We start from the raw sequence: 26,572 nt of genomic DNA on the forward strand, positions 1-26,572 counted from the left end.
TGGACTCGCCCCTCTGGCTGAGTCTGCCGATTTGTCTCTATCCTGTGAGTGTGTACCGCTAGAGTATAAAACACGCGGACCCCAAAAAAATATCTTATTTTCTTTCAAACCGTAAACCCGTGTGGTTGTACGGCATCGGCATCGTGGACGTAACAAAGGAGGACAAGTTAAGGTGAAGGTGGAAGCTAGCCATTGTAGTAGTATAGGTACAACCACGTGTAAAAATGGGGTAATAGTGTTTGTGAGAGAAGAGCAAAGCACATGTAAATAGATCAATTCACTTATCAGATTGTGTGGCGCTTCATTGACACGAGTCTTTGAATACATTTGAAAAAAAAAATAACAAAAAAAAAAGTTATATGTATGAACGATATGTTCCGATGAACCATGCCAATTGCAAATATAAATATATAGAAGGGGTATTTTTGCATATGAAGTAAAATTCTGTTTATACGCGAGCGTAACATGTGCAAATTGGGGCTCTTTTGATATTAACAAGTTCTACCGCATAGTAACTCGATGCTGATAATTCCTCAATATATTCCTTCGTTGGTCGTATTGTTTTCACATATTCACGTTGGAGAACCTTAACCCTTCTCTTCGTTGGCTGAGACATTTTGATTGAATGTAATACTTTTCCGTTTATTGTTTTTGAAAGCATAGGCAGCCGTGGCAGTGTTCCGAGCTCTGCAATACAATTTTCTTACCCAATATTAAAGTTGCTAAAACTTACATTATAGACCCATTAAACGTAAAAATAATGATTGTATTGATATCAACACTATTTTATTCTATTGATTTTCATGACATGAAAGGCTATGACTCAGGAATAACATTTTATTGAGTGGTTTTGATAGCTGTTTCGATGATGTTGTCTGGCATCAGTGTGGAAAAAATAACGATGCTTTCACCAATACAAACAAAACCATTGCCGAAGATTGAAAAATGAAAATTTAACTTTCAGAGCACTTGCTCGAGTTTTCCGACGTTTTTCACTATACAGTGCGACAGCAGATGAAAATTTAATATCTTGTGAGTAATCGATTAGATTTTGGTTGATATTACTTCATGGGAAGTGTGCGAAAACGATCATTTTCTTCACATAGTTTCGCGCAATTATTGATTTTCGGGCGAGGGGTGAGGGACGGAGATGAAAGAAATGAGCGCCATTGTGGCAGCCATTTGTGGCTAGCTTCCACCTTCACCTTAAGGGAAAGGCAAAGTCTCACTCGAACCGTGCAAGTCTCCAGTTCCCTGTTGGTCGCATTCACTGATTGCTCGGCAAGGGTAACTAGGCCGAACGGATTGGTGCCGGAGCACCAGTATACCTAACAGCGATTAAAGAGTTTCGGCCGTCGGAGTGCTCGAGTTGGCTTGCAAAGCTGCTCACGACAATCAGAAAACCCGCATCAAGAACAGAGCAGCTTCGGTTCGGCGCTCATCAAGGCAACAATTAGTTTCAGTGAGTGGCAAAGTGTTTCTCCGGCACGTCGCATCAAATGTAATTTACTGAACAACATGTCACAAGCTGGATGGGAAGAAATTTTCCAACTGTGAAAGCTGTGGCGAGTGGCAAACGCAATAGCTAAACAGGAAGGTTTAACCGAACAAGATGGGAATATCGAGTGATAACAAAAACACAACACCAAAGGTTCTTTTCAGAACCATCAACATATTCATGAAGAGTAAACAGTAAACTAATCCATTTTTAAGGTAGATAGGTAGGTATTCACGTAGGAGAAGAAAATAAAACAATATATTTAAAATATATATTTAAAAAAAGCTGTCCCCTTTGTATAGTCCTACGTCACTCCGGTTATGTCCCCGACATTACCCACCCGTCTTTTATTTTACTTATTTTTTACTTTTTTTTTACTTATTTTTTATAGTGGTATGTATATGTATGATCTCGTTAAGAAGATTGAAAACATATCAACAGAAGCGAACGGCTTAAAGTATGTGCTGCGTGTTCGTGATGCGGAACACAGAAACACTGCTCACAATGGAAAAACTTCTCGACGGTACGGCGGTTATAGTGGAACGTCGCCCCATTCTCAACAAACGACACTGTGTCATTTCATGCCGTGAAATTATTGATAAGACAGAAGACAATCTCATGATATGACTAGACAAACAGGGAGTGATTACCGTAAGACGGATAACGCGCATGGGAAAGGAAGTTAAAATTAACACTCCTACTTTTATCCTGACCATCAGTGGCACATCAGTACCAGAATATATTAAAATCGGACCACTGCGCATAAGGACACGAATGCACATTCCGAATCCCATGCAATGCTACAAATGTTTTGCATACGGGCACACCAAATTGCGCTGCCAAAATGAACTGCCCAAATGCCGCAATTGTTCAGAGAAACACAACTTAGATGGTAGCGCAAATCCATTTTGCATACATTGCAACGACAAACACAGTTCAACAATTCGAACTTGTCCCAAATACGAAACTTTGAAGATGGGTGAGTCCAACGCCCAGGTAAGTGGGAACTCTTCGAAACCGAACGTTCTTCTTAAAACATAAAAAAAATCTACTGAAATTTCATAACCAACAAAGAAAATTTCAGAAATAATCCATAATTCCCAACACATCCCTGACCACTCAATCCCTCCTCCTACTCAAAGTCATTTAATTCCATTAATTTACATTAAAGAAAATACTGATAATCCGCAAAAACTAGGCGTAGGTATAGCAATCAAATCTAATATTCCCCACCATCGAATCAACCCCTCTCCCTCTTCTCCTGCAATAGCTTCAGAGAGATTTCCCTATCAAAATTATACTCCTGTCCATATATATTCTTCACTCACAACCCAACCCCACACTAAAATCCAGCCTTAATCAGATTTTAAATAGATTTTCATCGCCTGTTCTGCTTATGGATGATTTCAATTGCCATTCAACTCTTTGGGGTGATTCCTCCACTGACCATCGTGGTATTTTACTAGAACAATTCATCGACGAGAAAAGGCTTAATTTACTCAATAATGGAGATCATACTAGGATTTGCTTTTCTTCTGGTAAATCATCTGTTATTTACCTGTCCATCTCCTCGCACAACCTCTCCTCCCAGTTATCCTGGAAGGTCCTTGATGATAGCTACGGTAGTGATCACTTCCCCATTATCATCTCTCTGAACCGAGCAACTCCAGTCATCACTTGCCGTCCTAGATGGAATTATGACTTGGCCGATTGGCATGATTACCAGAATGAAGTCTTTGAATATTTTATCTTTACACCGCCCTCCACTCCTGAGGCTTTCGTTGAATCACTTTTTGATATCGGGAAAAATCACATTCCTCGAACTAACGGCTCACCTGGTATAAAAACAGTTCCTTGGTTGGGACCCGTAGTGCGGGCAGCTATAAAACGGCGTCGCAAAAAGCTTCGAGCTCTTCAGAGATTGGCATAAACAAATCGAATAAACTCAACAGCTTATTCATAGTTTAAAGCTGCCAGAAATGCAGCCAGAAGTATAATTCGTCAAGCCAAACAGGACAGCTGGGAGAAATTCATCTCCGCCATCGGCCCTGAAAGTACCTCAAAGGATATCTGGGACAAAATCTACCGTTTGACTGGCAGCAAAAGTCGTCACCAGTGTTGCCACATTTTAATCTGTACCAGAGGGGTTAAAAATCTTTCTCATCTGTACTTTTTCGTCCAAAAATCTGTACCAAGAATCTGTACTATCGAAAATATTCGTAGTAGAAATTTAGCATGAAAAAATACTCATTTATTTACTACAAATACTACATTTACATTTGCAAGTCCTTCGATACTGCGGTATAAAAGTCGTCATGTACCCTCATAAGGGTGCCAATGATTGAATGGGAAAAAATCGACCCTAAAATTTCAAAAAGTTACCCTATACAAAATGTTCACCACCTCGAAAAAACACCTTTTGCAAGATAACAGTAAATCTTGATGAGTAATGCAATTTTAAGACATTTAGCATCAACTTTTTTTTTTAACCCCGATTTTCGATGATCTTTCGTTTTTCAAAAAACTCAAATTTTAACGTCTGTGACACTAATAAATGAAGTTCGAATTCATTTATTAGTGTCATAGTATTTTGCATAGGGTATATTATCGTGCAAATGAACATTTTGCAGCAAGTTCCGAATGAAAAATCGAGGTAACTATTTTTATTGGCACTTAAAACTATACGTTTCGTCTCGTATTCCGAAAAAAGAAAGAGTCCCAGAGAGTCGATTTTTGACAAATATGTTTTTCGAGATGACATTAGATCTCGACGTTTCATGCAGTTTTAAGACATTTGGCCTCCAAAATTTTTTATTTGAAAACCCCGATTTTCTTCCATACCTTGGGTGAGTTTTCGATTTTCAAAAACTCAAACTTTGACCTTCAGCCCGATTGAGCTGATATTTGGCATAGGGTGTTTTTTCGAGATGGTGAACATTTTTTATGAGGTAACGTTTTGAAATGAGAGATGACCATATTCATTGGCACCCTAACCCTCATGTTGCTTCGTTCGAATGTAAGAAATTTCACACGCGGGAAAAATCTGTACCAATCTGTTCTTTTTGACGAAAATCTGCACTCTGTACCGTACCATCTGTATGTACCAAAAATAACGAAAACACTGGTCGTCACTGTATCAAAATATTCATCAATAATGTTCTCACAGATAATTCATCCACCATTACTGAACATCTTGCAGATCATTTTTCGCAAGCTTCATCTTCCTCTAATTACTCCCAATAGTTATCATCCCACAAAATAAATTCAGAATCCTCCCCTCCTTCCTTTGAAACAGACTTTGACACGGAGTATAATAAGGAGTTTGCATTTGAGGAGCTTAAATAGGCTTTTCACGGAGTACATGGTTCATCCACCGGTCCTGACGATGTCTGTTGCCCTCTTTTCAAGAATCTTCCCCTAATCAGTAAAACCATCCTTCAATTGCTCGTCAACAAAGTTTGGGACCAAGGAGAAATTCCTGTGGACTGGAAGGAAGGACTAATGGTTCCTCTCCCGCAGCCGGGTAAAAATAAAATCTTACCGACAGTTACCGTCCAATTACTCTACTGAACTGTATAGGTAAGGTTCTTGAGAAGATGGTTTATAGGAGACTCATCACTATAATGGAGTCTCGTGGTCTACTCGACGATCGCCAGTTTGCCTTTCGCCCAAATAAAAGTACAGACGATTATCTAACCGAACTTGAGGACCTCCTCGATTCCTACCTGGAAAGATGCATGCATGGTGACATTGTTTCTCTTGATCTGTCAAAATCATACGACCGTGTCTGGCGTTTCCCAATCCTCAAATCCCTCGAGGAATGGGGAATCAAAGGTCGCATGTGTCGTTACTTACAAGATTTCCTTGATGATAGAAGATTTAGATTCATAATCTGCAACTACCGTTCCGGGATTACGATCCAGGAGAGCGGTATTCCACAAGGGTCAGTTATTTCCCCTACTTTATTCTTGATCTCTATGCAATCCCTCTTCGTTAATATTGCACCTAATGTTCATATTTTGGTGTATGCAGATGATATTACTCTCATCTCCTTCAATCACTTCAAAACGATGGCCAGGAGAAAACTTCAATCTGCTATCAACTCCGTTGCAGAATGAGCAAATGAAGCAAGCTTCACAATTTCCCCAGAAAAATCCCAAATTCTACACATAAGCATCAATATAAAAAAGATCAGCAGGTTACCAAAGCTCATACTTAATCGAACCACTATAGACGTATTTCGCGCCAACTCGTCTATGGGATTGACATGACCCTCTCAGAACTTAATGAAACTTTCTAGGTTTGAAGACCTTAACTGATTATGCAACTTGGCATACTTAGTTTTCCGAAAATTTATCTAGACTAATGGAAAGGGCTAAATATATTTGATCATTTTTTTAATTTTTGTTTTTCACTCCAAAATGGTAAGTCCTACAAAAAAGTGTTCTATGGAAGAGTTTTAGGAAAATAATTGAATTTTTAGAAAAAAATATTGAAAAAATATTTTTTGAAATCCTACTTTGAAAAAAATCGATTTCAAAAACTAAAAGTCGATTTTCTCAAAATGGTCTTCTCAGATTTTGATGAAATGGTAAATAAATGGTAGATAAATATGTGCCCTACAACTCTTCCATACATCGCAACTTGTGCTTATTTAAGGCAAAAAAGTTTTTCTAACAAAAACTTTTTCAAGATTTGTTCTCGAAAATTTTCTGTTTTTTTTTGGGGTGTACAGTCATATAAAAAAACAATAATAAGTATAAATCGATAAATCGGATGCTAAAGTGCAGTTTTCAGCTTCTTTTTTGTAGACAAATAAAATATGTTTCAATTCAGAGAGCAACGATAGCTCTCAAACAGTAGCTATCTGCAAAAAATCTCTTGATCGGTCGGTCAGGTATCGAATAGTTGTAGATTCAAGTATCTATTAAGAATCTCTGTAGATATGATAATAATAAATGGATTGTATAGATACCTAAAGGATGAATAAAATAGCTCTTCAGTTGTTTGAAAATTACCAGTCGTGACCGACAGCAAATGTAAAGAGATGGAAAATCAGAATCCAGAATTCAACAAAGAAAAGTGTGTCATCCTGTGTGTGTGTGTGAGCAACAAAAGTCAAGCCGTGATCTCCAGGATTTTCAAGGATTTCAAAAGCAGTGCTGGTATTAACAACATCAAGTGTAACCGTAAAAAACTACGTCGATTAACATCAACAGTAATAGAGAAAATACGTTTACTGGGATATACCCATCCGTTCTAAATGTGAATGATACAATGTGAATTTGTGAATCTTGTTTGGCAGTGTTTTGGCACAATAGGTATGTGCAGAAGGTACGTAAATGAGCAGAGTACGTGTGGTAGTGTTGGAAATATTTAGAAAATGCCTCAGTTTTGGCATGCATCATGGAAATTAGCATTTAGAGTTCAACAGTTATTCTCTAGACAAAAACTGTCTTCGACAAAGTTGTTACATATAATAGAGCGCTCATTTTTATGTTATAAAAAATAGGGTGACCAAAATTGTCGATGAAATAAAAAATCTAACTTTCTTATCGTCATAGATAGAGGTAAACATAGTTTTTTTCAATCTCTTGAAATAACCGATATAACGTCTTTTTTTTAAATTGCATTAGGGTCACCATGGAAAAAACTGTTTGTTTACTATAACTTTTATATTTCAAATTTTACATACAAACTGTCTTCGAAAGACTTTTAGAGCTTACTAATACAAACATTTTGCGATGCAGAACTTGTCAATTCACTCAAAGTTATTGATATTTCTTCCCAAAAAATACGCTCTGTGCAATTGTTTGTCATTCTTTCTAGGGCAAAGAGCATAGTTCACTTTACATGATGTGTGATTTTAAAAAGTATGTTATTTTTCGTGTTTGAGTAAATTAAAATTTAAAAAAAATGTTCTTGGGTAAAAACCCATCAATAACTTTGAGTAGGATTAAGATATTGACAAGTTCTGCATCGCAAAATGTTGGTCTTGATAAGCTCTCGGTCGAAGACAGTTTTGATTTAGAACTTGAAATATAAAAGTTAGAGCAAAAAAACCCACTTTTTCATGGTCACCCTAATGCAACTTAGATAAAAAACAACTTTGTGGGAGATATTTATTCTTTAGACAAAAACTGTATTCGACAAAATTGTTACATATGGTAGAGAATATATTGAAATAAATTCTATTATTTTCTTAAAACTCTTGCATAGATCACTTTTTTGTAGGACTTACAATTTTCGAGTAAAAAAAATATAATAAAAATGATCAAAAATATTTAGCTCTTTCCATAGGTAAGTCTAGATAAATTTTCGGAGAACTAAGTATGCCAAGTTGCTTAATTAGGTAAGGTCTTCAGTCCCAGAAAGTTTCATTAAGTTCTGAGAGGGTCATACCAACATCTGGTCGAGTTGGCGCGAAATCCGTCTATAGTTGAAGGTATATCTCTCAAGATCCTTGGGATTTATCTTGACCGAACGCTCAGCTTTAATCACCATATAGACCAGGGATGGCCAAACGGTAGTACGCGGTCTACCGGTCGCCCGCGTAGATATTCCGCCCGCCAGCTGGTCTGGAATAGTGTTACCTCCAACACAAAGGATTAAATATCTCTCCACCTTTTGCCGTGGTGTTTAAACTAACCTTAATAAGACATTTCTTCATTAAAGTTTCCGTTTTAATATTTTCTTTCAGATAGTCCATTAGAAATTTCTGAAATTAAATATTGGGCCCTATTATGTAATTTTAGTTGAACAGAATTTTGCTCATTAGCTTTTGCTATTATAGATACTGTCGATTGAAAGCTGTCGGCATACTTTTTCGAGCTGTTTGGTTTACTTGTTGCATTCATGATATTTTGCTTTGGGAAATATTTCGACAACGCATCAAAATATGCAATCCGCAACACATGACGTTCGAGAAAGAACTCGATTCGATAAGATTCTATCAAATTCGCTCGGTGTGATAGTTATACGGATCGAATTAACCGTTCGATTCAATTCACACGATCGGGAGCCAATATTTTTGATAGATAGTTCTTATTAACACTAGAAAGATCGAAACTTAGTACAGTCAACCCTCCTATAACGCGGTGAGTGCGTACCGCGTTATATGGAAACCGCGCTATAAGAAACTCGGATTTTGCAAACCAGGCTAATCCGTAGCGCGTTATACGGAAACCATCTACCGTGTTGTATGGAAACCGCGCTATAAGAAACTCAGAATGAGTACAAATCACATCATTCGTACCGCGTAGTATAGAGACCAATGAGAGATCATAAGAGGAAATGATAAAACAGGAAGTGGGTTATGTCTATGGTATAACCGCAAGGGTGACGTAGGACTATCGTTGATTTACAGATCATTTGTTGAATCTGAGTTCATTCTGAATGAATGAATATTTGAGGGACTTCGAAAACGAGAGCGTTACGTTGGAGGCACAAAGTTTTATGCATCCAATATTGGATACGGAAATATCCTACTGATGGGGAAGAATAATCTTCAGAAGCTATCCTGTTAATTGTGATTGATTGAAAAATCACAAAACCAAATGTATTTGATCACAGTGTTACATGGACAGAAAACATTCAAATAAACTCTTTCACATGAATGTATTTTTAAATCCCCAGAGAAACTGGCAGATTATTTTCCGGATCTTTCTAGATGCTGAATGGCATCCAAACGGAAAGAATTCCGTGCGTGTATGGGTGTGTGTAGCGGCTGCTTCGATGGTCACTTTCTCTTCTCCTGAACGATCGGCTTCTCTGTGCTCCCTCACAGGATCAAACAAACTGCTTGCGTTTCAGGGCAGATCTCGATCCTTCGCCGTCCAGCACTCTCAGCAACGATGTTGTCTTGTCGATGTCCTCACGAAAAATGAATGCATCTCACCACCAGAATATCGCTTAAGTATGCTTTTTGTGCGTGATTGAATCGAGAGAAGGCATGGTTTACGATGGCAATTTGGAAGGCAAACTAGAGGGGAATGAACTCTCTGAGCTCGGAACTTTCGGCGACTGAACAATAATCGATTGCGGGCGCATACAATATTGGATACGGAAATGTCCTACTGATGGGGAAGAATAATCTTCAGAAGCTATTCTGTTAATTGCGATTGATTGAAGAATCACAAAACCAAATGTATTTGGTCACAGTGTTACATGGATAGAAAACATTAAAATAAACTCTTTCACATGAATGTTATTTTAAATTCCCAGAGGAACTGGCAGATTATTTTCAGTAACGATTAGATATTTCCACATTTTCCTCGATACTGGAAGCCCACCAGTGGTTTATGCTAACTCGATAACCATCCGTTAATAGCACTTGATTGAAACATATTTGGTCACAGTATTACATGGATAGAAAACATCCAAATAAACTCTTTCACATGAATGTATTTTTAAATTCCCAGAGGAACTGGCAGATTATTTTCAGTAACGATTAGATATTTCCACATTTTCCTCGATACTGGAAGCCCACCAGTGGTTTATGCTAACTCGATAACCATCCGTTAATAGCACTTGATTGAAACATATTTGGTCACAGTGTTACATGGATAGAAAACATCCAAATAAACTCTTTCACATGAATGTATTTTTAAATTCCCAGAGGAACTGGCAGATTATTTTCCGGATCTTTCTCGATGCTGAATGGCATCCAAACGGAAAGAATTCCGCGCGTGTATGTGTGTGTGTGTTTAGCGGCTGCTTCGAGATCTTCCCGGGGAACCGTTTGTGGCATCACTCTCCTACTGATGGATTCTCTTCTGGCCTAAGGTGCACAAACAGGCTCTTGGTGACACAGTTCATTCGCGCTTTCATGATAAACGAAGAGCTTCACCACAACAGCGACAACATGCTCCAATCGCTGTTCAATTAGAACTGAGTGGATTTCCGAGCGGCGCTCGCTTATATATTGATTAGTGATTTCAAGAGCCTGTTTTGAAAACAATTTTAAGACTATTGAAACAAGTTTTGACGTAGGACTACGTCTAACCGGAAGATATAGGGGGTGAAATGGAAATCTAGGCACTGAACAAGTAGGAAAAAATGCAAGATTTGGAACGCTTGTAACTCGAGCATTTCTCAATAGATCGCAAAGGTTTTTGCATCAATTGATAGGAAATATATCTACGCATCTATCATAATGAATAACATTTCATTTTTCTTGAGATAAATAATTCAATAATTGTGAAATATCAAGCATTGTCCAAATGCACTATGTGCCCATTTTTGATTGGTCCATTTTGTGCTCCTCAAATCGTACCGACCAAAACGGGCAACCAGAGCAGCAGCGAAATAGAATGAAGCACGATTGGAAAGGAAAAAGAAAAAAATTAACGAAACATTGGTCGCAGTCTCACACATGCGTAATTCTCAAGCCAGCCAGTCAGCTTAAAAATCCCCACTCCGCTGCCGTAACGATCATTCTTTGTGTGGACACCGACTGGACAACATCGTTGCTGGACGGGCTGGACGGCGAGGGACCGAGTGCCTTTCTCAAGGCAAGAGGGCGGAAGTGGTAGCGCTGGAGTAAAGTGGAGTAGAGTTTTCAAAGGGCCTTTCTCAAGGCTAGAGACGAATGAACTGCAAAAGTTTAAAGTCTCTATAATACAATACCTTCCTTCCTTCCGTAACGATAATTCTCATTCAAACCGTACACCACATCGGTTCGCATCACAAGACATCAACAAACCAACCCAAGCAGCCATGTCTGGACATGGCAAAGGAGGAAAAGTGAAGGGAAAGGCAAAATCCCGCTCGAACCGTGTTGGTCTTGAGTTCCCCGCAAGGGTAGCTAGGCCGAGCACATTAGTACCTGTGCACCAGTCCACCTAGTCGGCCTTATATAGTTTCGGCCGCCGAAGTGATCGAGTTAGCTGGCAAAGCTGCTCGCGACGATAAGAAAACCCGCATTCGGAACAGAACACATTCGGTTCGGTGGACATCAAGACAACAGGCAGTTGCAGCGAGGGGCGAGTGGCAAACGCAATCGCAAAACGGCATCAGGTAGCAGAAGAAAAAAGTTTGTTCTTTATACAATCTGCTTTGGTGGCAAATCCAGAACAAGGCGGCAGAATTTGGCAGTTGTTCTGAGCTTATTGATGGTTGGGGACTTTCCCGATTATTAAATTTTCACCAATTCTTAAATTGCTTCTAGATTGCAAGTACAGTAATTTATATTTAGCTCGACATTTAGCTAATTGGACGGACCTGTAATGCGACATATTTAGTTGGACATTTTTGTAAACATAGAGTTCGGGGTCCAAATTATGACCCTACATTGAAAGTCGACACTGTACCACTGTCATCGCAAATGTTCAATTATAGGTTAAAATTACCTCCAATCCGACACTGAGTGGTGGTAATGCGACGTGCCATTGAATGTAATTTACTATACAACATGTCACAAAGCTGGATGGGAAGAAAATTTCCAACTGTGAAAGCTGTGGCGAGTGGCAACAAATCGCTAAACAGGAAGGTTTAGCCGAACAAGATGGGGATATCGAGTGATAACAAAACAATAAACTCTTTAGATTGAAGATAATTTTGTGATCCTGAAAAGGACCCTTTTTAGCCTGCATGTGAATCCAACGAGCGAACAAATCGTAATGAATGTATTTTTTTGCCATCGCTGCCTTTTAACGCTCATTCGTTCGTCTCGTTAGACTCGCCCCTTTGGCTGAGTCTGCCGATTTGTCTCTATCCTGTGAGTGTGTACCGCTAGAGTATAAAACACGCGGACCCCAAAAAAATATCTTATTTTCTTTCAAACCGTAAACCCGTGTGGTTGTACGGCATCGGCATCGTGGACGTAACAAAGGAGGACAAGTTAAGGGAAAGGCAAATTCTCACTCGAACCGTGCAGGTCTCCAGTTCCCTGTTGGTCGCATTCACTGATTGCTCCGCAAGGGTAACTAGGCCGAACGGATTGGTGCCGGAGCACCAGTATACCTAACAGCGATTAAAGAGTTTCGGCCGTCGGAGTGCTCGAGTTGGCTTGCAAAGCTGCTCACGACAATCAGAAAACCCGCATCAAGAACAGAGCAGCTTCGGTTCGGCGCTCATCAAGGCAACAATTAGTTTCAGTGAGTGGCAAAGTGTTTCTCCGGCACGTCGCATTAAATGTAATTTACTGAACAACATGTCACAAGCTGGATGGGAAGAAATTTTCCAACTGTGAAAGCTGTGGCGAGTGGCAAACGCAATAGCTAAACAGGAAGGTTTAACCGAACAAGATAGGAATATCGAGTGATAACAAAAACACAACACCAAAGGTTCTTTTCAGAACCATCAACATGTTCATAAAGAGTAAACAGTAAACTAATCCATTTTTCAGGTAGATAGGTAGGTATTCACGTAGGAGAAGAAAATAAAACAATATATTTAAAATATATATTTAACAAAAGCTGTCCCCTTTGTATAGTTCTACGTCACTCCGGTTATGTCCCCGACATTACCCACCCGTCTTTTTTTGGATCAGAAAGTAACAAGTATAGAACGCGTAGACATTTTATCTTTCGAATGAAATATTTATCATTTCGAAACTTTGATTTTACACCCCGGTATAGAAATGAAAGACGTAGTCCTACGTCAAAAAAAATAAAACAAAAACTAGATGGGTCTGAGCCTAGGAGCACGGACGGAAGTTTGACGTAGGACTTTAATTGTTCAGAACAATTGTTTTTTTTTTAAATGTAACCCTTTTCATTGTTTAAAAATCTGTTAGTTTAATTCTTTTGAAACTCTTAATAGTAGCACTGAAAAGTAGCTTTTTTCGGTGGAATAATTTTCGTTTGCAGACTATCACAATCAAGTCATATTAGTTCTACTTCTCAATCTATAGAAGAAATTGAGTCACTGAGAATTATGAATATGAGTCATGAAGATTAATATTTCATTTCGTTTCATTTTTGTGATGCGATGTAATGTCGATCTCAATAAGTCCTCGCATGATAATCTTCCTGGTATTGATATCATTTTTCGCTGTACAATTGCCCATGTTGCCGCAGCCCGGAAGACATTCGCTTATGGTGTCCATCACCCCGTCATATACAGAAGTCATTCCCTAACTGCACTATCTTCAACTGGACTTATCTATAACAAGGCGTACGTTAACTGGGATGCAAAGCAGTTATGTATCAACAATAGATGTTATCTTCAATTCGAAGTATTGCTTTTGCTGTTATGCAGACGAGATAGCGAGTAAAATTCGATAAGTGTATTGATTTTTCAGCCCAATTAACGAACCTTTTTTTGGTCAATTGTATACTTGTTTAATTATTTCCATTGTTGATGTTTCTGACGAAAAAAATGCTGGATAAATTTGCTGTCAAATGGTATATATTATAACATATATCGTATGAAAGATTCTGCGTAATATGCATTTGAAAACTCTAAAAACGTTACATTTTTCGTAGAGTGGCCCTCCTATGTGGAAATCAAAGACGTAGTTCTACGTCAAAATTAAACTAAAAATTTTCATTTAAATGTTAAAATTTCAAAACAGTATTCGAGTGTTCTTCTCTGATAAAAATGTTGATGATGCTGAAGTTAAAGAAGTGGCTTCGCATACTCAATCTGTATTTCTGTAACACAAAACAAAATACGCTTGTGCACATTTGTGAACTCTACAACAGTTCATGTTATAATCGTTTATCTTCGAATAAAATACTAGTAGTAGCTGAATACTACTTAAATAAAGAGAGACTGCAGAAGTCATTCAAATTCTTGTGATCATCCTTTCTCTTTAACATTTCAGATAAACCCTCTTCCGCTTCCTGCCGTACTGTGCTCTACCGCTCCTCTAACCCAGCTTAACACTTTAAGGACCGCACGTTTTGGGACAAACTTGAACGTTTCATTTGTTCGGATTCCACGAATGAGATCGTTTCCTTCGATGTGGATGAGACGAAGGCGAGGCATCGGTAGGCCTTGTTAGATTCTTGGGAAACCAAGGATTTAACCTTCAAGTGTAGAAAACACTGGTTATTTCGTGATCCATCCGTAACAGACGGAACGCGAAACACGAGAAATCTTTTATCCACAATCCGCAATGTGTTAATAACCAAACGGGCGCATTTTTTTCCATAGATCTGCCTTGAACTCACCAAGTAGTTCGATAGGTTAGGCAATGACAGCTAATTTTGCAGCACATCTTGACTTGCGAATCATATCCTTTAAGCCGGAGCTTGCCTGAAACCGATGTCGTAAACGGCTAAGAAATTATCTTGAATGTTTATATGAACATATACAGTTAAAATCATGCATCGGTTGCACGAAAAGAACTGATAAGACGTGGTCGAACGGTCGTGGAGGGCAGTCGCAATTTCATCACCGCGTTATATAGAAATCGCGTTCTCAGAGTACCGCATTATAGGAGGGTTGACTGTATATACCTATACACCCAGTTTTTTTTACGCGGTTTTTCCAATTAACGCGGTTTTTTTACGCGGATTTTCCAATTAACGCGGTACCCGCGTAGAAAAAACCAGTGCAACATCACATCTCCCCCTCAGCTCACATTTTTCTATTATGTTCCCTCAGAGCATATTACGGTAATTAGTGCTTGTAACGGAGCTTAGCGCTTATGAAGGAAATTAGTGCTGCACCTTATCACGATTCTTACGTGGATTTTAGGTGTTACGTGACGCTGTACAACGGGGCGGGGTTTTTACGGGCAGGGATTCGTGAATGGATTTCCCTGTCTACTTAGCTCTGGACGGTCCAACAGTAGTACTGCACGTGCATCGGCAGAAGAGTATACAAATTACTAGGGAATGAAGATTCCCTAGAAGTAGCAACAGCAGATGACCTCATTCGTGAGAAAACCCGAACTATAACTACCAGTAACCAACGAAATTGCAAGAAAAAACTACGCCAATTAATGCGGTTTTTTTACGCGGATTTTCGAATTAACGCGGTTTTTTTACGCGAATTTTCCAATTAACGCGGTTTTTTTACTCGGATGTTCCAATTAACGCGGTTTTTTTACGAGGTACGTATCCCCCGCGTAAAAAAAATAACCTGGGTGTATTGAACAAAAGCAGGCAGAACGACTGCTTTGTGAAAGAATATTTGATGAGTAAAGAAATTAATTTTCAATATTTTCTATATCATTTACAGTTACTTAACAAATTTTTAGTGAATATGAACAATAAATAAATTATGTTACTTCAAAAAATCATTTTTGGACTATTTATGTATGTTTTTCGAAAATGAAGGTGGAAATCTTTTCATGTGATTTTCATTACTTTTATAAATTTTCACATAAATATACTTAGAATCTAGAACAGTTACTCTTCTGCTTAGTCCGAAGAAGAAGAGAAGCATTGATGATATTTCCCCAAATAAGAAAAACCATTCGAATTATTCATTCCAATTGTATGCCAAGTTTATTGAGTTTATTGGGCATATACTGTGAAATACTGTTGTTCAATCATTCCTCAAAATTCAGCAGTCTACATTTGTGCGTTTTTTTATATGCTTGATAATATTGTTATCTATTATCAACGAGATAAGACCATCTCCCATAATCATTGGTGATCGACTCCTCATCGTTATCTTCAGTGTCAAATGTTTCACTTTGAATACAATCTGTCTCATCTCCAAACGATAGTTCAGAATTTATTACATCTGATTCTACAGTACATGGAAACACTCTTCACTTATATTCGTTTACTTTGCCAATAACTCATTCTTATTCAACATTTACTTCCTGCATTTAGGTCTCAAAAGAAATAAAATAAACAACTTGTTTGAACAAGATTACTACATTAAAATTCGAATAACAATTACTACTTTAGATTTTTGAGAAACTGCAACTTATCAATACGCCCAAAGTGACAATTTATCATGTACTTGTATGTTATCATGTGACAGTAATCGAAAAAAAAATGAAAACTGCCTTCCAATACAATGCCGAAATTGGTCATATACGAAATTTACTGAATTCAGTAATAAAAGTCATTTTATTATTTGAAATTCCTCAAGCAGACAAAATAACTGCTTTGGGGCTGTATAGGTATAACACATATATATCTCCGGAAATGAAGGAGGGGGGAGATAACTACAATTATCAATAAACACTTTTATATGTAGTGTAAAAAGTCACAACATTCTAAGAAACTGTGCCATTATATACATAACAGCCTTCATAATTGAAATTGAAAAGCAGTCAAAATGACTTGCTTGGGCAATCTAGTGTTGATGATGAAACGGATAGCAGTGTTGCCGGACACTGAATACCAGATATCACGTTTGGTGGTCGTTACACTCTAAGCAGTTCCCCCAATTTTGCAAGGTTTGCTAGAGTTTATCTTTCAGCTCCTTGCAGTAGTGTTTACAGTGAAAGACTGTTCCCTGAAGTTCCCTGGCCTGGTGTATGAAGCAAAGCTTAATAGGTTGGTTATAAAATTCTAATAAAAGTAATAGTGTTAATGAAATAATGCTGAGTTAATACTAATTTAATTTTGAAAAAAAGACGGGTGGGTAATGTCGGGGACATAACCGGAGTGACGTAGGACTATACAAAGGGGACAGCTTTTGTTAAATATATATTTTAAATATATTGTTTTATTTTCTTCTCCTACGTGAATACCTACCTATCTACCTGAAAAATGGATTAGTTTACTGTTTACTCTTTATGAATATGTTGATGGTTCTGAAAAGAACCTTTGGTGTTGTGTTTTTGTTATCACTCGATATTCCCATCTTGTTCGGTTAAACCTTTCTGTTTAGCTATTGCGTTTGCCACTCGCCACAGTGGTGACATATTTTACAGTAAATTACATTCAACGGCACGTCGCATTACCACCACTCAGTATCGGATTGGAGGTAATTTTAACCTGTAATTGAACATTTGCGATGACAGTGGTTTTGAAAAAAACCATTTCAAACGCCCTCGATGCCGCCTTGTTCTGGATTTGCCACCAAAGCAGTTTGTATAAAGAACAAACTTTTTTCTTCTGCTACCTGATGCCGTTTTGCGATTGCGTTTGCCACTCGCCACTCGCTGCAACTGCCTGTTGTCTTGATGTCCACCGAACCGAATGTGTTCTGTTCCGAATGCGGGTTTTCTTATCGTCGCGAGCAGCTTTGCCAGCTAACTCGATCACTTCGGCGGCCGAAACTATATAACGCCGGCTAGGTGGACTGGTGCACGGGTACTAACGCGCTCGGCCTAGCTACCCTTGCGGGGAACTCCAGATCAACACGGTTCGAGCGGGATTTTGCCTTTCCCTTCACTTTTCCTCCTTTACCATGTCCAGACATGGCTGCTTGGGTTGGTTTGTTGATTTGTTGTGATGCGAACCGATGTGGTGTACGGTTTGAATGAGAATTATCGTTACGGAAGGAAGGAAGGTATTGTATTATAGAGGCTTTAAACTTTTGCAGTTCATTCGTCTCTAGCCTTGAGAAAGGCCATTTGAAAACTCTACTCTATTCTACTCCAGCGCTATCACCTCCGCCCTCTTGCCTTGAGAAAGGCACTCGATCCCTTGCCGTCCAGCCCGTCCAGCAACGATGTTGTCCAGTCGGTGTCCACACAAAGAATGGATCGTTACGGCAGCGGAGCGGGGATTTTTAAGCTGACTGGCTGGCTCGAGAATTACGCATGTGTGAGACTGCGACCAATGTTTCGTTCATTTTTTTCTTTTTCCTTTCCAATCGTGCTTCATTCTATTTCGCTGCTGCTCTGATTGCCCGTTTTGGTCGGTACGATTTGAGAAGCACAAAATGGACCAATCAAAAATGGGCACATAGTGCATTTTGACAATGCTTGATATTTCAAAATTATTCAATTATTTATCTCAAGAAAAATGAAATGTTATTCGTTATGATAGATGCGTGGATATATTTTCTATCAATTGATGCAAAAACCTTTGCGATCTATTGAGAAATGCTCGAGTTATAAGCGTTCCAAATCTTGCATTTTTTCCTACTTGTTCAGTGCCTAGATTTCTATTTCACCCCCTATATCTTCCGGTTAGACGTAGTCCTACGTCAAAAAATATGATTTATTTTGTGTTAATGAGAAATTATTGGTTTTATCTAATATCCGATATCCGGTCGGATAGCAAATACTGGCCGGATAGTTACCGGACATCTGTTTCATCTCTGGTTCTTATATCTCTAGGTAATGGAGGAATATAATAATCATCTTGGGTGTATTTTTATGGAAAAAAATGCTTTGTATGCTCAAAAATTACAATTTCCTTAAAGAAATCAACGATATTGATTGATGAAACTTTACAGAAAATGTAGTAGAACTTATCAATTATTTAGTATTCGATAATTATTTATATTTTATAGAATAATTTATCATTTAATATTTATTAGTATGACCTATGATTTTCCTTAAATTAACCCTGCCATAATCGAGCATACGATCTTACAGACCGAGAATCAATAATTTTGTTTCGAGGGCACAGCTGAAGAAAGTTTGAAGAAAAAATATTTTCTGGAGTTTTTTCATTTAATTATATTGAGTTGGGGAAAAAGAAATGTCGTATATTGTCAATATATGGCAACACTTAAACATATCATGTGTTGTACTTATCGCATCGGGTCATACTATACGACTATTCAAAGACGACAATCTGTGCTACAAGTGTCGCTTTGACAGTTTTTTTTTTTTTATCTGTATTATAGTGATTTTCAACTCATTTGGCTGGTTCGTCACTTTTACTTCCATTTTTGGAAGAATGTCGGGAGTGAGAATTGAACTCGTGACCTTTAGCGTGAGAGGCATGGATGTTACCACTACGCCAGATCGCCTCCGCGCTTTGACAGTGTTGTGATTGTCCTTTTCAGTCTCAAGTTCTTGCGCGTCAAAGATGGAGTCCACCAAGCAAGAAATTCGCCATATTTCACGTTTTTACTACCTGCGAGATAAAACTGCAACGAAGGCTGCCGAAAAAAATCGTGTAGTTTATGGAGCCGAAACTGTAACCATTCGCACAGCACAGCGTTGGTTCGATCGATTTCTTTCTGGTGTAGTGGCTGTCGAAGATACAACCCGTACTGGTAGGCCAATCGTCGTGGAAACCGATAAAATCGTTGAAATCATCCAAGTAGACCGTCATGTGAGCACTCGCTCGATTGGCCAGGAACTGCAGAAGATTGGATTCCAAAAAAAGCTGGATGTATGGGGGGCCACACGAGTTGACCAAAAAAAAATCTTTTAGATCGAATCAACGCCCGCGATGCACTGCTGAAACGGAACGAACTCGGTGACTGGTGACTGGTGACTGGTGATGAAAAGTGGTTCACGTACGACAACCTGAAGCGAAAAAAGTCGTGGTAGAAGCGCGATGAGCCGGCTCAAACCATCGCCAAGCCTGGATTGATGGCCAGGAATGTTTTGCTGTGTGTTTGGTGGGATTGGAAGGGGATCATCCACTATGAGCTGCTCAACTATGGCCAGACCCCCAACTCGGTTCTCTACTGTGAGCAGCTTGACCGTTTGAGCAGGCGATTGACCAGAAGCGACCAGAAATGATCAACAGGAATGGTGTTGTTTTCCACCAGGACAACGCTCGTCCTCACACATCTTTGATGACCCGCCAGAAGCTACGGGAGCTCGGATGGAATGTCCTATTGCACCCACCGTATAGTCCGGACCTGGCTCCAAGTGCTTATCATCTCTTCCGGTCCATGCAAAACGCTCTTGGTGATACTAAGTTGGCCTCAAAAGATGCTTGCGAAAACTGGCTGTCTGAGTTTTTTGCAAATAAGGAGGGGTGGTTTTATAAGGGGGGGGATAATAAAGTTTCCTTCTAAATGGCAACAAGTTTGCGAACAAAACGGCGCATATTTGACTTAAATTGGATAATTTTAAGTATGTTAAATAAAGCGTCAAATTTCAGAAATACGACATTTCTTTTTCCCCAACCCTATATCTGTTTCTACTTCAAATAAATGCCAATTGCGCCTAAAAGTAAGCAAAATTACAGAAAAACGCACAGTCTGTGACACCGTGCGCGAGTATAAGAGTTAAGATTCTGCGCGCGAGTACAGGACGGTTTAAATTTTGTTCTATCGTCCGGTACTACATTCATTTTATAATGACTTTTTGATACAGCCTACGTTGGTAAACCACAGCCTTACATTTGAACAATTAGTCGCCCGTAAGGTCCAAAAGTTTGGCCACCCCTGACATAGACTATGTGAAGAGTACTTCGGTTAAACGCTTTCAAATAATCAGAACGATTGCATCTAGAGTTCCCCATGTTCATAGGACATCTATCATGCAAATCGTCAACTGCTGACTTCTATCCAAAATGTTCTATAGCGATGGCCAAAAGGCTGAAAACAGCAGAGGTAATAATGTTGATGAGAAGCTATGTCCGTTGTACAACAAAGTTTTCAGAACTACCTCTGGAGTGTTCATAACAAGTCCTACCTCTGCAGTGATGGCAGAATGTGGTCAGCTGCCGTTCAAGCATTATTTGATGGTCTGTGTGGTTACTAAGGCTGTGCGATGGCTTAGTCTCAAAGGTCGCGAAGATGTACCCCTGGTACTGAGAGCTAATCAACTACTACACTCCTTGACCAACTTCAACCTTCCTTCCATAGCTACCTTATCTAGAACCAAAAGTAGACCCTGGAATCAATCCCCTCCTAAAATAGATCTTTCCCTACTGAACCAAGTTTAAGTCGATCCTCCATACAAAATCCAACAACATTTCCTCAAATTGTGGTTGGCAAGATTGGCTACGGAATTACCAGCGAATGTACAAATATAAGTTCCTCCTTACCTTCATCCTGTTCGATCTTCAGTGCTGAGAACGCTCTTTTGAAAGCCTCCGCTCTTAACCCTCCCCAGTCTGGAAAACCAGTGATTATTTTCAGCGATTCAGCAAGTTGTCTACAACAGCTGAAATCCGCTTCTACCAAACACCCTTAGCTTCTTTCTACTGAGACATTTGCATTAGAGAGAAATATCTCTTTTTGCTGCATTCCAGGTACTCTGGAATTCTCGGTAATGGAAACCGACAGTCGGAACTGTAAGATTGAGGCGGTTGCTGTGCCTTCTAGGGATGCTGTTCGTTGGACCAAAAATGCCATAAGAGAATCCAGGGACTCGGATTAGTTTAGCAGGCATAACACTGCCTTGCGGAGAAATCGAACCAGTTACATCTAGTTGGCCTGATAATCCCGTTCCATAACATCGTCGAATCCTTTCCCGCCTCCACATTGGTCACACTAACCTAACCCATAGTTTCCTAATCACCAAACCTGCGATGTAGCCCTATCCATCCCCCACATACTAATAGAGTGCAAAGCCTACGATCATGAACGTTCAGCCAACAATTTAAACCACAACCTGGAGATAGTACTCTCCCCACCCTTCGAGAATAAAGTGATCCGATTCACCGGCCTGTTCACCAAGATTTAAATTTTCTAACAGGGACGAATGACCTTTGGGTTAAAGTCCAAAGGTCATTCAGTATTTTTTCAACCGTGAAACAGTTTACGCTACCTACCAAAGGAGCCCAAATAAAAAGCAAAATAACAACCATACAAATTGTATTAGCAGCAGCGAAGATGTTACAATTTCATGTCACAACGGATAGGACTTCCTGACGTGAACGGATCGTCCGGTTGGAGCTATCTATTAGTTGTGTTCGTTTCCGCCCAAGGAAGGTTTACACGACAAGAAAAATCGAAAAGGTGAAGGAAGTCGGACCGTGAAATCATAGCAACAACGAAACTAAACGGCCCATTTCAGGGCTGCCAAATTATTATCAGAGTTTAATAATGGAATTTTTCCAACATATTCAGAATCAAAATTCATCAAACATCGAGGTTCTATTGTATACATGTAATGCAATCACTTGAAAACGACAGAAGTTTAAATTTCAGGTATTCAATCATATTGCGACATTTTATTAGAATATAACTTACCCCAACAAACATTTTTGGTCGACTAAAAGGTATCATAAATTCGAGATCCCCTGGCCACCATTCTGGTTCACTATATTCTTCCAATGTCGGAATTTGGATGTACCCCAGTGAACATTGTACCATGAATGGAATGAATTTTTCTAACTGCGCTTCAGTTATTTTTTCTAAAGAGGTCGGGTAGCCTCCAGCAAAAAGCAAAGGAAGATTCGACACCATGTTCTTACAACTTCCGTTGTCCATTTCTGCAACTGCTTGTGACATATTCTTTCAATACAATCCAGTATATCTGAAATTAAACAAACAAATACAATTATGATTCTGTTAACGTAATTTTCTATAGTTGAAACTTCATAGACAATATCTAATGATGTCTCGTTTCTCAACATTGAAATTTTTATACACTTTCGGAAGAAAAAAACCATTGTGTTGTCGTCGATAGAGCCAGACAATTTATGTCGCATATTACAAATTAATGGATTATCTGAATTATTACAACCTAAATCTATTGTATTGTAAAATTATGCAAAATTTAATTATAAGATTTTGAGTAGCTCAAAATTTTCAAAGAAAAACACGAAAATATATCACAACAAATTCAGAATCGTTTTCCTTTTACCTCCCAGTAGTGTAATAACTCAAAGCTTTTATTCGTAAATGATTCCTTGGAATATTCTGAACCTTCAACTAGAATCCGAATTCTTCATTCTTTCAGGTTTATTTTTGCATGGAACACCGTCGTCAGCGACCAAATCTGTCTGTTGTTTTGATTACTAAAATGTAAATTAACAAACTGGATGAAATTCATTTACACATTCACTATAACTGCTCCCACCTTCTTCGATTCGCCCATACACTCAGTTTGGGTCACATAGACCATTTTAAATTTCAGTTTTCAACATCACTTTTATGTTCAATATAACATCATGCTCGTCCGAAGAGGGAGCTTGAATACAAAGCATACCCAATATTAAAATTCCAAGATATTGCTACGCTCAATTAAAATGGCTTCAAATTGATACGTCGGTTCGATTCGATTAAGATAAGTACACTTGAACAAAATTTGTTAGGTTTTCTAGTCCGAAGCTTTCATGTAATATCTAAATCAAGATGTGTGGAATAAAGGTGTGACCGTGTCGTCAATAAGTGCGCGAGGGGAAACGGTATACAGTAATTTACATTTAATGCGACATGTCGAGGCACCACTCAGTGTCGCATTAGAGGAGATTGTGACCTGTAATTGGACATTCACGCTGACAGTGGTCAGTGTCGACGTCTGGTGGCGACTTTCAATTCGGACTCCGAACTAGATAGTATAATCTCTATTAGATTAGAAGGCACGAATGCAGTTTTAAAATGTTAAAATTTGAATGAAAATTTCTACATTATGTTATTTAATTACTTGAAACACGTATTTTTTACTCTTATTTAACCGTTTGTCCATACATTTCTGATATTTTGACTGAAACTTTTCATTAAAATAGAAATTGTCTTCAAACACAATTTTCGTATGAGATATTTTCACCACCTGTAAAAAAAAGTGTATTTTATTTAAATAGAATGCTAATTCGATACGGATAGGTTAACTTTTATTCATAATTGTAATTTTGAATACGTGTTCATTCCGCCTGAAAATTATTTACTATCTTCGACGCTCCTGAAATCGTGGAACAAAGCTCAGTGCCGTCAACGCGAATATCAACAAACACAGCACAAACGAAAAACAGAATGTGAAAAACAAGTTAGAACCAGAAAAGAAAAACAGCAAAATGGACTCAATTTTCGTAGACATTGGTGAAGGATACATGCAAAGAGAATATTTAGATGAACATTTAGAAGATCTACTACCGGCCAACATTCATTCGAGCTGTTCTATCGCTTTAGAACAAATCACCGTCAGCGAAGCTAACAGCAAGCCTGATCAAAATGACCGTCCAGTGAAATACAAGAGACGAAAGTATAATGTCCTCACCATCAAAGATAAGAACATAGTCTGTGAAAGCCTTGCCTACAAAGTCATTGGTTAGTTCTAGCGAAAAAACTGCACCCGGACGCAAGTCGTTGAAGGAGAGACTGACAATTACACCTTGCAGCAATGCAAGTGGTAGCCACAAATTACCATTACAAGTGCTTGGCCGCGCATCAAATCCTAGGTGCTTTAAAACGCAAGGCGTGCCTGATGGGATACACTATTTTTTCGTTCCTGAGATCAAACGGAAGGCAGCTGCACAGAATAGACCGACTAATGCGCTTCTAATTCTAGATAATTGCACCGCACATTGCAGTAAAGATAAGTTTCAAGTGGATGACGCAGAAATTCAGGTGATCTTCCTTCCTCCAAATGTGACAAGCTTTCTTCAGCCTATGGTTCAAGGAATCATCAATGCTTTTAAGGGTAATAATGTCATTACATTTTCGAGTCCAAGTTAGTGAATATTATTTTTATTTTTTAGTTATCTATAAATCGAATTTTCTGCGCCGTGTTCTGTTAGAAACTGACAGCGATCGCCCAGGTACAGAAGTTATCAAATCATTTAGCCTTTATGATGCTATTCAACTAGCGACTGATGCGTGGGCCACTGTAACTCCAGAAACGATTGCTAACTGTTGGCGCAATCTCTTAAGTCAAGATCAAAACTATAACTCGTTCAAGGATTTCACAATTTCTTCACCAACAAGTGACCCCCGCGTGTTGCTTTCTAAATTAGTGCAACTCGTTGATCCAAACTACGAACTGACCGAAGAAGAAGTTCAAGAGTGGCTAAGCAACTCAGACAACATAGATGTAGCGCAAATATATACCGACGAGCAATTGGCCAAGCCTCTGGTGGTGACTTTTTCGAGGCCGACCATGAAGAGCAAGATTGCGATGCTAACGAAAGTGCTGAGGGTGATCTTAGTACTTCGGTTATATGTACTCTTGGAGCAGTCAATCCGAAAAACGCAATGATTATAAGTAGGCTATCAGCATCATGGATGTACTCAAAAATGTTCTTATTGCTTTTGGTGATGACCGTAAATTAGTGGAAGCCGAAAAATGAAAAAACGAATATGAAAATGAAATTATTCGCCTTCTTGACGAATAACAATAGTGAATTTTAATTAAGTATATGGCATGATAACAAAAATACAAAATGATTGATTGTAACACCATAAATTGTTTTGATTGGAAAAATGGTTGAAAATACTCCTAAAAATTTATCGTGTTGTAAAAACTCGCACAATGGTATATTCGTGTTGACGGCATTGATTCTTCACTTTTAGTTTATCGAACTGTTCCTGATAATCGGGCTGCTCTCGGATTAGTATTGCGACTGTGCCTCATTTCACACGTTTCATGATTTTGGGAGCGTCCAAGATAGTAATTAATTTTCAGGCGGAATGAACACGTTTTCAAAATTAAAATTATGAATAAAAATTAACTTATTCGTATCAAATTAGTATTCTATTTAAATGAAATACACTTTTTTTACATGGGGTAAAAAAACCTCATACGAAAATCGTGTTTGAGAACAATTTTATATTATATATAATGAAAGGCTTCAGTCAAAATATTAGAAGTGTATAGACAATCGATTAAATAAGAATCAAAAATACGTGTTTCAAGTAATTAATTAACATGGTGTACAAATTTTCATTCAAATTTTATTATTTCAAAACTGGCTTCGTGCCTTCTAATCTGATATAGATTACACTAACGAGTTTTGTCCCAAATTGAAAGTCGCCACCAGACGTCGACACTAACCACTGTCAGTGCGGATTCACCTCTGTCCAATTAGATGTAAACATGTCCAATTAAACGTGTCGCATTACAGGTATGTCCAATTAAAAAAATGTCGCATTAAATGTAAATTACTGTAAATATACAGAGGACTGTGGAAAGGGATTTGACTGCAAAAAGAGATGTCTAAATTTTTCGTTTATTCGATTGTCGATTAATCGTGGGGTCATTTTTGAATATTCATTCGATTCATTCGAATAATTGTCTTTCAGTATTCGATTAATCGAGCGAATATTTATTTCTTGTAATCAAAAAGAACAGACATTCATGATAAAAAAATATGTCATAATTTTAAAAGTTACATTAAACATAATTTTGTAATAAACATGGTGCAGAATAATGGTTTTTGAATGAAATGGTATTTCAGTATATTGATA

General features: G+C 38.4%; 2 protein-coding genes across 3 annotated transcripts in view; one reads left to right on the forward strand and one right to left on the reverse strand.

Annotated features, from left to right (window-relative positions):
* LOC129777062 (uncharacterized) overlaps nucleotides 1–23,496 on the reverse strand; it is a 71,992-nt gene extending 48,496 nt beyond the window's left edge. Inside the window, exons 1-3 of one of the 2 annotated variants that reach the window (XM_055783118.1) lie at nucleotides 23,250–23,495; nucleotides 23,034–23,187; nucleotides 22,418–22,703 (exon numbers count right to left, since the gene is read on the reverse strand). In XM_055783118.1, coding sequence (XP_055639093.1) covers nucleotides 22,418–22,678 — 261 coding nt within the window. In that variant the 5' untranslated portion in view covers nucleotides 22,679–22,703; nucleotides 23,034–23,187; nucleotides 23,250–23,495. Of the gene's footprint in view, nucleotides 1–22,417; nucleotides 22,704–23,033; nucleotides 23,188–23,249 lie in introns of both variants that reach the window. The other variant, XM_055783119.1, reaches the window with a different exon arrangement.
* Nucleotides 23,497–24,676: 1,180 nt separating this feature from the next.
* Nucleotides 24,677–25,384, forward strand: LOC129774655 (tigger transposable element-derived protein 6-like). Its single transcript, XM_055778473.1, has 2 exons — nucleotides 24,677–24,809; nucleotides 24,868–25,384. The coding sequence occupies exons 1-2, from the start codon at nucleotides 24,779–24,781 to the stop codon at nucleotides 25,362–25,364; spliced, it is 528 nt and encodes a 175-aa protein (XP_055634448.1). The 5' UTR covers nucleotides 24,677–24,778; the 3' UTR covers nucleotides 25,365–25,384.
* Nucleotides 25,385–26,572: the final 1,188 nt, after the last annotated feature.

Source organism: Toxorhynchites rutilus, chromosome 3, assembly GCF_029784135.1.
Source record: "Toxorhynchites rutilus septentrionalis strain SRP chromosome 3, ASM2978413v1, whole genome shotgun sequence".
Lineage (NCBI taxonomy): Eukaryota > Metazoa > Arthropoda > Insecta > Diptera > Culicidae > Toxorhynchites > Toxorhynchites rutilus.

Excerpts from the sequence above, each read along its gene's own strand:
- LOC129774655 (XM_055778473.1), top strand. The coding sequence starts at position 24,779 with ATGGTTCAAGGAATCATCAATGCTTTTAAGG. Across the intron at positions 24,810-24,867 it reads AATCATCAATGCTTTTAAGG|TTATCTATAAATCGAATTTT; the intron begins GTAATAATGTCA and ends TTTATTTTTTAG.